We start from the raw sequence: 12,730 nt of genomic DNA, 5'->3' as shown, positions 1-12,730 counted from the left end.
GACACAAAAATAAGGTTCAAAAGATTTATTATTCACACACAGGTGGAAGAATAATAATAATGACAGAATCTTGAGGATAAAGGTTGGAGATATCCTCCTCTGATTCGTCCTCCGGTTCGAGGGCGGCAGCCCGTCTCCCCGAGCGGCGTTTGGGGTATTTTTCCCGACTGGGGAAAAGCAAAGGGAGGTCAGGGACGGAAACAGGTCATGCACAGGCAGGCTATCACTCAGGCAACAGGACATAAGGGCTAGACAAATACTCACGTACCAGAAAGTCAGGGCGAGAAGATCGAAACCAGGAAATCAGATGAGGCAGACAAAAACCGACAGGGAGCAGGCAGTAGGCAAAAAACCGAGGAATCCAAAAGGGTCACAACAGGCAGACGAAACGAACAAACGAGGTCAAGACGCTGGTAAGAACTACGAGAGTTACAAACTGGCGTCTGACTGGGGGAAGAGACAGGGTTTAAATACACAAAAGGGAGGGAAGACAACTAGACACAGGTGGAACAAATCAGGGCGGAGACAGGTAATCAGGTAAGAGGTCAGGGAGAACAGGGAACAGGAAGTAAAGATGACAGACAAGACACATGAGGAGAAACTTAACAAAATAAAACAGGAAACGACAAACAAAACATAAAAGACAGACGAGACCAGACTATCGTCTGGCTGCGGGTATGACATACAGTTACCGCCACGCAAGCACAAAAGGGCAGGTGATCCAGTAGTGACGGGCAGCAGAACCAACCGATAAAGATGGAAGACGCTACCACTCCAACCACTGTTCCGTGTTGTAAAACCCTAAAATTTTAAATCCAAGACTTTAATATGCACAGCCTAATGTGTAGGCATGTGATTGATTTTTTTGTATCAAATGCCTGGTGTGGCGGCAAGGATTTTGCCGTGGTGGTGCACTACAGCAAAACCTTACCAGCAGAAACACTGAACTAGCTGACAGTAATAAGCCTCTTCTGTCAGAACTACTTCTGCTTTTGGTAGTTTGAAAAGGTCACACACTCGGCTGTGTTTACAGTCAGTTTGCAGGTGTGAATATTATCATCAACACTACTTTAAATAAACTCACACCCCCAAGTTCTCATGCAGTTAATCTTTCATTAACAAAATGCCACATGCAATCAGATTTGTACAGATTACTCTCAAATTCTGAACATAATCAACCTTCCCTCCTGTCTCTTTTACTGAATCTCATTTAAATAAATTATATTTTTTTCTGTGGTCATATGTTCACTAGACCTTCACTAACATCATACCTTCAGTTTTTTTTTTTTTTTTTTTTAACCTGTCTTGTCCAGCATCATAACAGTAGCATGGTGGTCTGGCTGCCTTGCTGTCTTTATTTTGGATTTTGTTGAACCACATTTTGATGCCGGACCTGACAGGAATAAACAGGGAAAGAGAGGAAAGGGAGAGGAAAGAAGGGGGGAGAAGAAGAAGAAGAAAAAAAAAATCTCATCAGTCTTATCTGATTTCTTCACACTGCTTGCTCACATAAAAATGTACCATTTACCAGCTTTATTAACTTTTTTTAAGTATTGGTAAGAAAAATAAGACTTTCCAAGTTCTTCATGGTGATTCCATACCAACTCGCTCAGAATTCAGAACTGTTCTCAAAAATACTAATGCAGAAACTTATGTTACATTCATGGGACCTTGCAAAATTCTACAGATCTGAAAGTTTGGTCCTTAGAGCTAAATTAAATCATTAGTATGTGCGTTCTAAGGCTCACCGTTTGCCTGGTTGTCACTTGATTGGATTCAACTTTAAATTGAACATCTGAGGAGATGTGAGGATAATTTTCATATAAATAGTTGTTGGTGGAATCAGATTCATGTAAACAGTTTGTCACCAAAAAAGAATCTTCAAAATAAAAAAAAAACAAAAATTATCTACATTTGTTTTTACTTGAAGCCAAATTTCCATTCAAGGTGTGCACATAAGGTGTGTATTTCATATTGACAAATCGACCACCAAAATGCTGCAGACGTGTAGACACTGGAGATGTTACATTAGTCTAACGACCAAATGGAAAAGTATCTGGAGGAGAATTTTAGGATTTTCCAAGGTCCCATAAACTTTGATGCACAGTTACGTATTTTCTACCACATGGTGTCTCTCAATCAAAATGGTAACAAAAGATGTGAAATGCCAAACAGTGCACATCCACTACTTCTGTAGCGTGGATCTACTGTACCAGTTACATGTTGATGGAAAAGACAGATGAAATAACATAGAGCTTTATTCACATCATATTTACTAACGTACATTCATATTGTCATTTAGTCAATGGGATATCATAACTCGCGTAAATATACACGCCACTTTTAATTGGCGTGTTATCTGTATGCATTATAGGCTTTTCGCGTGTATGTTCACGCCCTGTTAAAATACCATGAACTGAGGTTTAGGGGTTCGGATTATGTGAACTGGAGATCTTGACGTAAATTGACATGCAATAAAATGGCTTTTAGAAACACGCGAAAGGTTGAAAATGCATGCGTATAACCAAGCACATCAAATGCCATAAGAACTAGCATGACATACAACAGTTTCCTGAGCTCAGTCTAATTTTTTTCTAGTGAAATAGGTTAATGTTAATTTTTAATGTTGACACAATTAATTAATTGAGTAATTGCTGTCTAATTTGAACATCATTTGAAATATTTGATACAATGTAAGTACACAGGTCAGAGATCTAGAACATAGTTCTAGTTGTCTGTAGATATGTATTGCAGAAATGCCATATACATACCTGGAAGACACAGAGTGTTATGTTATGCATGAACATTACTAACAGTATGGTTTTTAGTATGTCCAAAACCATAGTATTAAAACAGTAGTATGTTAATTGCCTACTGTTTCTGAGTACATATCAAAGTATGGAAGAACTGGACACTTTTTAGCCTAAAAATCCCACAATGCAATGCAGCTGTGATGTCAACAACAGAACAGACCCCACTGATCTCTACTCAGTGTTATTATGAAGTAGCCAGAGGACCTGATAGTGGTGTAAATGTCTGTACAGTTTATAACAAACACATGTTGGTAGAGGTTAGATGGACTGGTTATCAGGGTTTTGCACCTCCAACGGGTAAGAAAAGTAGGAAGTGGCATAGTTAACTTATACCCAGACTAATACGTCCACAGACACATTCAGTACTTAGTGTATAGATGTCTAGTATAGATATGAAGTATTTAGGAAAACATGTTGGGTTTTGAATGCACTTAAAGAGGGTTCCCATGGGATCTTTAAAAGTCTTAAAAGTCTTGAATTTCCAAATCTGCATGTAATATCTTAAAGTCCTTAAAATGTATTAAATTTGGTATGGTCAAGTTATATTGCCATGAACTTTTTGGCTGTATTGTGTTTAAATGTGTCTGGGAAATGTCCAAGGTGCAAAGAATATAAGTTAGTCTACTCAGTTCCACCTGTTCCAACCTGATAATTCATACTGAAATTAGGAACCAATTATCAACTTTGTAGCCCCTGGTGAGAAATGATCACAGAACATTCAGCCCAACACAGTCAAAAAATTTTGCCAGTATTGCCTTGAAATAGGCTGTGAATTAAATTCTGTTCCAAGTAGTCTTAAAACGGCTTAAATTTAACTTGTAGAAACCTGAAGGAACCCTGTCCTTAGTGTATAGATGTCTAGTGTAGATATTAAGTATTTAGGAAAACATGTTGGATTTTGAATGTACTTAAACTTTTTCAAGAAAATCTAAGACACTAATTAGGAAGAATTGACAGAGAGTCTTCGGTCTGAATTACATTTACCTATCAGTTATTTTACTGTTCTTTCATGTTACCTACCAGTTGTACCAAATCTTCCCAGACATACAGCACAAGTGTAACTGGCATCACAATAGTCACAGTAGACTAGCAGCGGACACTGACAGCTGTGGTTATACACACTTGAACATTTTCAAAGCGTTGCAGCTGTCATGTATAAACAATCTGTTTTCAGTGCACTCTTTCCACCGCAATGAAAAAGTTGCAGAGCGGAAGTATTGTTTCCAGTCACTGGTGGGCTGTTTTCTCTGCATCTTTTTTACCTCATATCTGTCTTCTTGCTATCTATCCCCTGCATCTGTTCAGTAATTTCATTTCCTCTCCTGTGCTGTTTATTAATGTCTTTTCTCCCCCGTGCTGCTGTCAGTTTCCTTATCTGACAAGTGTTGGCTGTCCGAGCTTCAAAGAATGCACACAATCAATTTTAACCTGACGTCAGTGTGGTTGAGAAGTTGTTTAACCATTCAGATTGGAGATACGTGTTACAAAAGGGGTCGGTCTCCAACGTTAAATCATCTCATGGTCATTTCTGTAAGTCTCGTTAGGCGTCACAAAACTGCAGACTGCTTTAAAGCTTTGAAGAACTGAAATACTAAATGCTAGAAAATGGACAGGATAAAAAAGTTAAGCAGTTTTAGAAGACTGTAGACTTTACAAAACACAACGTACAGACTCTCCTAAATCATCTTATTGACGTGGTTCAGCCTGAGGCCAAGCTTTAACTGCTTTTTCACCATTACCAGGCTAAACAGCATCGTAACAGACTGCACTATGAAATTTTAATGAGTAGAAAACAAGGCCAAACACAATAAAAAACAAAACCAGTAAGGAAACATATGTGCAAATAATAATAAGTTTTACTTTTCTAGCATCAAATGTCTGCCCCAGTTTTCAGCATCAACAAACCTTTTAACAAACAAAAACAATTTACAGCAACAATGAACAATTAACACTAGAACTGAGTCAAATTCACCCTCATCTGTTTCTCAGTTGTGTATTATTCTGTTTTATTAAACTACTGAAGTCCTTTGACTTTTCCTACAATTGCTGAAGATAAATTCAAGATAAATTCAGATAATGAACGTTATGAGCATTGGTACTTATGACCTCCACCAGGTCAAAATTTCCCCTAAACAAATGTGTTGGTTTTCACACCATTTATGTTCTCATTTTGTGTGATCTGAAAAATATATCTGTCCTATATATGTATGTCCTTTTCAATAGTTAAAACATAAGAGACGGAGACATTTCAGACTGACGTGTACAGATGGCCATACAAAGCAACTGCTCTTGATCAAAATGAATGATTAAACTAGATATTGATTTAACAAGAAGAGAATGACTTAAATCATTAGTAAATTGGAGCCTGGTTAATGGGTTTAGATATAAACCAATCACTGGCTCAGAAAAGTTCAGTATCCAAATGATAAGAGCTGTCATTTTGGGTAAATAAATTCACTTTGTCCACATAAAATGTCTAATTACCTGTAAAAATCACATCATAAAGGTAGAGATTTCCACTCCCACTGAGACCACTGGTCATATCACAGTCTCTTTAGGTTAAGCTTAAGTTGCCTTCTTAGGGTGTTCTCACACCTGAATTTCATTCTGATTCAGAGAGTAATCTACTACAGTGTGTTAGAGCATTAAGCATCCCCTTGTTTCGGTTTGTGTCCACACTGCTCCATGCCCTTCATACGCTCACTGAAAATCTTGAATACTTGATTACTCCTTTCGCATTTGCCCAATCAAACCAAGCCAAAGACTTGTTTCAGGATCATGGCTCCAATTGATCCAGGTGTGAAAACACCCTTAAAAACCAGAGAAAGGACACTTATATCGTATCTATTGATTTTCTGCATCTCTTCCTTTAGCATGACTTGAATTGTACTGCATTTCAATAGGAGTGAATCACATTGATAGTCATTTTACAGGATTTATTTATCTTAAATGTTTTGGATCTTTGGCTGGGAATTGACCTGAGCATCACGTCAGACTCTTGGATTCATAGTGATGCACTTCCTACATGGCTGTGAAAACCTGATCTGAACCAGATTAAAGCTCCACCAGCTCAAACGATACCAGAGATGCTTACGATGCAGGAGGAACATACGCATACTCCAGATGGAAAAGGAAGGATTCTAGCTAATACCTTAAAAATATCCCAATAATATCCCAGTGGCTGTGGCAGAGTAATCCTCATGTTTAAGTCATCTTGTCCCTGTCCTCGCCCCGGGGCTGGTGTTTGTCTGTCCTGTCTCCTAGATTGATGTTGCCACATTCTAGGGATGTAACGATATGAAAATTTCATATTATGGTTATTGTGACCAAAATGATCATGGTTATCATTATTATCGCGGTATTATTGAAATTGTGTTCAAAATGTTCAAAAAGTACTTATACATACACTGGAATAATTTAACCAAGTTGTATTAAAAAAAAGAAAAAAAAAAAGAAAAAAAAAAAAGGAAATAAAATAATAGGCACAATGTACCTTCTCTTGGCAGAAACATTCAAGTACTAATCCTTAGTGGTCTGAGCCTATTTTGGCCGTTTTTCAGTACTTTTGATTTTGCCTTTATATACTATATAAACAAATGTTTACTATACCCATGTTTGGGATGTTTTTTTTCAGCACAACTTCATCTATATCATTTGTCTATTATTTCTTCACTTTAACCTACTATATCAACATAAAAGGCCAGAAAACACAAAAAAATATAAAATCCAATTTGAAAAATGTATATACTTAATTGCATAAGTAACACAAAGATGGTTAACGAATCTTTTCAAAGACTTTAAAAGTGAATATTGATTCCAAATATTAGGTATATAAAATCAAAATTGTAATAAATTAAAACTATACTCAAATATTTGACATAAAAGCATATCTTTACATGGAGTTTTTTCCCCTGAAAGTGTGGTAATCAAACATGGTTATCATGGTAATTAGAATCTAAACGGTAATACCAACCGTCTGCAATTTTACCACGGTTTATCATTATACCGGTAATCGTTACATCCCTACCACATTCACACCAGTTCAAACCGCTGCTGTCAGACTGCAGGATAGTTTTTCTGGAATATTTTCCTTCTACCTCTATAATGACGCCCAGTTTAATAAGTAAAGTACTGTGTCCCTGTGTGGTTGTGTCTATTCCCAAATGAATGTGAGTTATGTGATGGCCCTCTCAGTGGCTCACATGTGGCTCTCACTGTCCTAAAAGGGCCAGTGCTGGCTCCATTTAGTCCCAAACATTCGACGTCAGACGACTGTTGGAGTTGGTCTTTTCTACAGACTCGTCCGTCTGTGCCGATGGTGACAAATGAGCATCTTTCCCTCCTTTTCTTAAACTGATGAAGCTGCTGGAACGCCGAGCCTCAACGCAGCACAGCTCAGTACACACAGAATGAATTATAAGCCACAATAGATGGAAAATACTAAAACACAGCGCCTCTTCACTCTGCATTTTATGAACCTGCAAACAAGAGGAAACCGTGGGTCTCATGTTGGTGCTGGAGGTTTTTATTTGATCATCAGTCAAAGAACCAAAGTACAGTTGCAGTCAGAAAGGTGTTTATTAAGGACAGGCTGTGCTAATATTTGGTCTGTTTGTTTAATAACACTCATACTCTTCCACATCTTCTTCATCATTTTTACCCTCCAGACTTTTTCCCAATAGTGTTTCTATATTTACTTGTACTTGTACTCAAATAGTGTTTGTTTACGTCAGTCCACTACATGTCAGAGGAAAATGTACTATTTCTCCACAGCTTTAATCTGACAGCTGTATATACTATTCACCTTTCAACCCTGTCCAGCAAAAAACTTGTATCTCCAAATGTGATGATGTTGAATGTTTGTGATAAACTGAGGGATGAATTGTTTCCTTTATTGAGTTTCCTGCTTTTAAGTCTATGTAAACTATTTAAAGACCCTTTTGGATTCACTGGTTAATGCATCCCCACAAAGCTGAATACCAGCGTGTTCATCTGAACACGCTGACTATTTAGAGGTACGTGGTTCTTAGTGGACAGTCAAATTTATCAATAAAATTTTATTTATATAGCACCAAATCATAACAAAAGCTATCTCATGATGCTTTACATGTTTACAAGTTGGTTGAAACCAGACTCTAAGCCAATTTACAGAAACCCAACAGAATCCTGGACAGCAGCACTACAGAAATATGATGATCTTAGAAAATATGATGTCTCGGTGTTTGAACCTGGTCGTAAACATATTTCCTCTATGCACTTTATTGATATATATGCACCTCGGTCTTACTGAAAATTCCATTTTACTTTGCACATTATAGTTAATTGTTGCACCTTACAGTTTGATTGTCCAGATTTTCTACCAGTTCTCTTTTAATACTTCTAATTTATTATATATAGTGTGTTTGAGATTAATAAAATCCATCTGTCTGCAGACTGCAGAAGTAAAATGAATCCAAAAGGTTGTCTATCACTGACCGTGAACAATGAACACTTTCTTTTTTATGGCATGTCATACATTATTTTCACTGTGTGGTTTTTCAGGTATTTGTATTTTAATAAAGAAAATAATATAGTTAAAGTTAAATACTTATATCCAGCCTAAAACATTGGCTGCTGCATTGTCTATCTACCAGTTCCCTTGTCTACTGAGTCCAAAACTTCATTTCAGACACTGATAATAAGTTAATTAGATGTAGAAAAGTGTTTTTATATTGATTCAAAGTCCACCTCCCATGGCGCCCTCAATGACCCCTGCTTTAATGGTTTTCATTTTCCAGTGAGGTACAGTCTGTCTTACTTATAAATGAAAGGTTATAAGTGTGACCATCAAATGACCCAAGGCCCATCAGACCTTGGTGACATCTGGACCTGCTCTGACCCCTGACCCCTGTTCTGTCTCATTCACTTTAATTGAGCTTTACATCAATAGATGACAGTATTTAAATTTCCTTCCTCATGGTTCTGCTCTTTCTCCACAGTGTTGTATAGATAACTATGAGGAGATGGTGAAGATCCTGTTGGACCGAGGAGCCAGCGTCAACGCTCAGGATAACGAGCTGTGGACGCCACTGCACGCCGCTGCTACCTGTGGCCACGCAGGCCTCGTCAAGATCCTCATCGCACAGTAAGACACGCACATGAGCATATTTAAGAAAAACATCTACTATTAGAAAAACAAGACGGAACACGAACACCGACTGTCGATAACTGCATCTTTAAAGCAAGCATCTGCAAAGTCACCTTTAAAGAAATGCAAATTACGTTCAACACAGGACACTCTCATTCCCAGTACTATATTTCAATGGTGAATTTTTACATTTTATCGATATAAATCGTTACTACAGTAATGACATTACTGGGACAAATTCCACTGAACAATAATATAAACTAGAAGCACTCGGAGAGCGCAGACCTCCGCCAAGGCTGATCAGTGGCCCCCCCCCGTGGGCCCCCCCACGCCAAGGAGGTTATGTTTTTGCCAGGGTTTGTTTGTTTGTTTTTCTGTTTGTCTGTCCGTTAGTGTGCAACATAACTCAAAAAGTTACGGACAGATTTTGATGAAATTTTGTGGTCTGCCCCCCCCCCCCGATCACCACCAAAATTTAATCATTTCTTCCTTATGCCATTTCCAACAAACCCTGAAAATTTCATCAAAATCTGTCCATAACTTTTTGAGTTATGTTGCACACTAACAAACAGACAGACAGACAAACAAACAAACAAACCCTGGCAAAAACATAACCTCCTTGGCGGAGGTAACTACAAGCACTCGGAGAGCGCAGACCTCCGCCAAGGCTGATCAGTGCCCCCCCCCCCCCCCCCCCCCCGTGGGCCCCCCCACCGCCCATCACCACCAAAATTTAATCATTTCTTCCTTATCCCATTTCCAACAAACCCTGAAAATTTCATCCAAATCTGTCCATAACTTTTTGAGTTATGTTGCACACTAACGGACAGACAGACAGACAAACAAACCCTGGCAAAAACATAACCTCCTTGGCGGAGGTAACTATTGTCTGGGCCCGGGGCCATGTAATCACATCTGTAGCCTGTCATCAACCATAACATTTGTTATGTTAACGTAGTTCACGGTTCAGTAAAAGTGACCCAGGTTTTTCCAGAGGCACAAACATGTTTTATTTCTTCACTGTCACACCTGCATAAATGAAATTAGAGTCCCATTTGCACACACACACACTATCCTCTTGTTTAATTAGGATTGAATTAGATGGTTCAATTAGGATTTGACTGGATTCTTTAATCACAAACATGAACATATGCAGAGGTACGTTCTGATGGATGCATGTGAACACTGTCTGCTGCTTGTGAATATGCAGAGCTAATTTAGCGCCTTATGTATTAGCTTGACACATATCTTCTCTAAGTATGCACACACACTACTGTCGTCTGTTGACATGCACAACCTGTCCAGTCACTTATCAGATCACTCAGACTCATTATCCACATCGAAATGGCTGATTAAAAAACACTGAATAATGCAGACCAACTTGCTCTGAACGACTTAGATTAGCATCATCAATTAGCATCAGCGCACAAACTCACATTTACTTTGACATTGTGTGCAAGAGGCCAAGCTACAAATCAGTTCATTTCAGCATATTTTGGATGTAAAAAAAATGTTTAACTAAATGAATTTACCTGCAGATACACTTACATAAACAACCCTTTTACAGAATGTGTTAATGTCTGGTGTTTTGTTCAAATAAATCACATCATACATTACAATATGTACAGTATTTACAATACAGAATTTATGTGAGGAAACTTTGCACTTTACATGACACTTGCTCAGACAATATGAGATTTAGTACTGTATTAATGTTTTGCTGTTTTAAACCCGGTACCATTCTGTATACACAAAATATTTGCATTGTCTGGGCTGCCTTTTTATTATAAGAACAGATGACATGTTAAATACTGACTTCAGCTTGTAAAAGTAATTTAGTTCTAATTTTGTTTTTAATACTGTGCACATATTACCTGTATTTCCTTACTGTGTCAGCCAAAAAGATAAATACATTACAACCCTGTAAACACAACTACGTGAAAGGTGGACAAAGAAATTGTAGGTTCATGCTGCTTTTCAGTCTCAGTTTCAATGTTCCTAAAATAATCCTCAAACCCATACTGCATGTGTATTATGTTTTCAATGTGCAAAACATTTTTCTGAAGTAGTAACAGCAAGAGAAACACACGGTTTTTGTTATGAATGGACCCTTTTGGCTGAATTTCACATTTTCCTGCATATAATAAAGAGTGAGTTAGTTCATCACAAACTAAATAAAAAAGTTACAAATTGATGTAAAAAAGAAATGCAGTACAACGAAGGATATGAAGTGTTTCCCTCTTTCTGAAGAAGCCTCCAGTATATTACTAGTCCTAATTTTGCCCAATATATCTCAAATTTTCTACTGAATATTTTATTAATTCTACAAACTGAATGGTTTTATCTGCTTGTGTGCCACAGCGGTGCTGATCTGCTGGCGGTGAACTCTGACGGGAACATGCCCTACGACCTGTGTGAAGACGACCCCACACTGGACATTATTGAGACGGCGATGGCCAACAGAGGTACAGTCGTAGTGTGTGTTTGTGTGTGTGGGTCTGTGTATGTCTCAGCTGATGAGAACAATTCTGCTGTTTCCTAGAAAGCATTTGAGCCTTTTTAAAATGATCTGTCACAGCGTCTGCAGACAGATAATGAATAATGAAATAATGCTGCGTTTCCTTGGGCAGAAACTGTGCCATTATGTGGAGTAAACCTCATCTGGATTCTTCCTCTGTCAGTTTAGCTTCACTCTGAGTGTTTTACCCTGTGTTGCTCTACAAAATATGCTTATTTGAAGGATGTGATTAAGCACCAAGGACAAAAAAATTCACCTAATCCACTATTATGAATCTGCCAGGTAAGAAATGAATCCTTAATGCAGCCAAAACACCAAATTACATGTGTTCCAAATTCACTGAAAGAAGAATTGAAGTCAGAAAATCCAAAATACTGGCTTTTGTAAGTATGAAACACAATAAAACATCGCTAAATGTTGCGAGATCAGATGCTGCTCCTAGAAAACACAAGCACTTCTTTGAAAAACTTGTAGGATTTAGGGCAATATAATTGCACAAATAGAATATAGTAGTGATTAATATGCCTTTACTGGTGTAAAATTAGCCCAAATGAAGAATCATAGTGTTTTTGTTTCCTTAGAACGAGTCTTTGATTAAGATGAATCTACAGAGAGAGTGGGTGACTTCCTCAGTTCCTTCACACCTCTTGTGAAAGTCTCTGGATCACACCTAGTATTAAGTGGTTTTGAAGTAAAGCTAATGCATTAGTGTGTTGAAGTTGTAATACCACTGACACTGCTCCAAGAAGCCTGGCTCCTATTGATGTTGACTGAAATTCTCAAAAAACACCAGGTCCATCATTTTTCCAGGAGTTGTTCTGGCCTCATTCATTACATTTTTGACCCTCTAATAAGCGACCCATCTGTAAATTACTCCTTTATTAATAAGATTTGGAGGAAAATGGAAGATGATGTCTGCTGCAGCTTTGATTGACAGCTGGCTCACCTGCTGCACTTTCAGCATTTCTGTTGGATATTAAACAGCATATTTCTTTCTTCAGACAGCTCCACTCTGTTTACTGTTTTACTGTCGATAAGCTCTGTTATCATTCGCTCGCGCATCACTTGTCATGCTCCCCCAGCTCTGCCTTTTTGTGTAAATGTGGTCATTTCCGTCTCAAAATAACAACAACCAAAAGTCAAACTCCTTATTTCAGTCCAAAAACATTGGGAGATGTGATGGTTTTTCCGTCCAGTAATTCTATACATATTATATAGTTGAGGTCCATTAACTTCCCTTAAATACAGAAACATGGCTGTTGTTGTAACAGC

The 12,730-nt window shown here is 37.9% G+C and overlaps 1 protein-coding gene across 3 annotated transcripts in view; it reads left to right on the top strand.

Annotated features, from left to right (window-relative positions):
- The window catches only part of ppp1r16b (protein phosphatase 1, regulatory subunit 16B), a 152,411-nt gene that overhangs the window by 117,880 nt on the left and 21,801 nt on the right, over positions 1-12,730 (top strand). For all 3 annotated transcript variants that reach the window (XM_030134285.1, XM_030134286.1, XM_030134287.1), the window contains exons 4-5: positions 8,792-8,937; positions 11,302-11,405. In XM_030134285.1, the coding sequence (XP_029990145.1) occupies positions 8,792-8,937; positions 11,302-11,405 (250 nt within the window). The remainder of the gene's footprint in view (positions 1-8,791; positions 8,938-11,301; positions 11,406-12,730) is intronic.

The sequence above is a fragment of the Sphaeramia orbicularis genome, chromosome 5 (assembly GCF_902148855.1).
Source record: "Sphaeramia orbicularis chromosome 5, fSphaOr1.1, whole genome shotgun sequence".
Lineage (NCBI taxonomy): Eukaryota > Metazoa > Chordata > Actinopteri > Kurtiformes > Apogonidae > Sphaeramia > Sphaeramia orbicularis.
The sequence above is the reverse complement of the archived record's forward strand: the minus strand, read 5'-3'. Positions and strand labels throughout refer to the sequence as shown.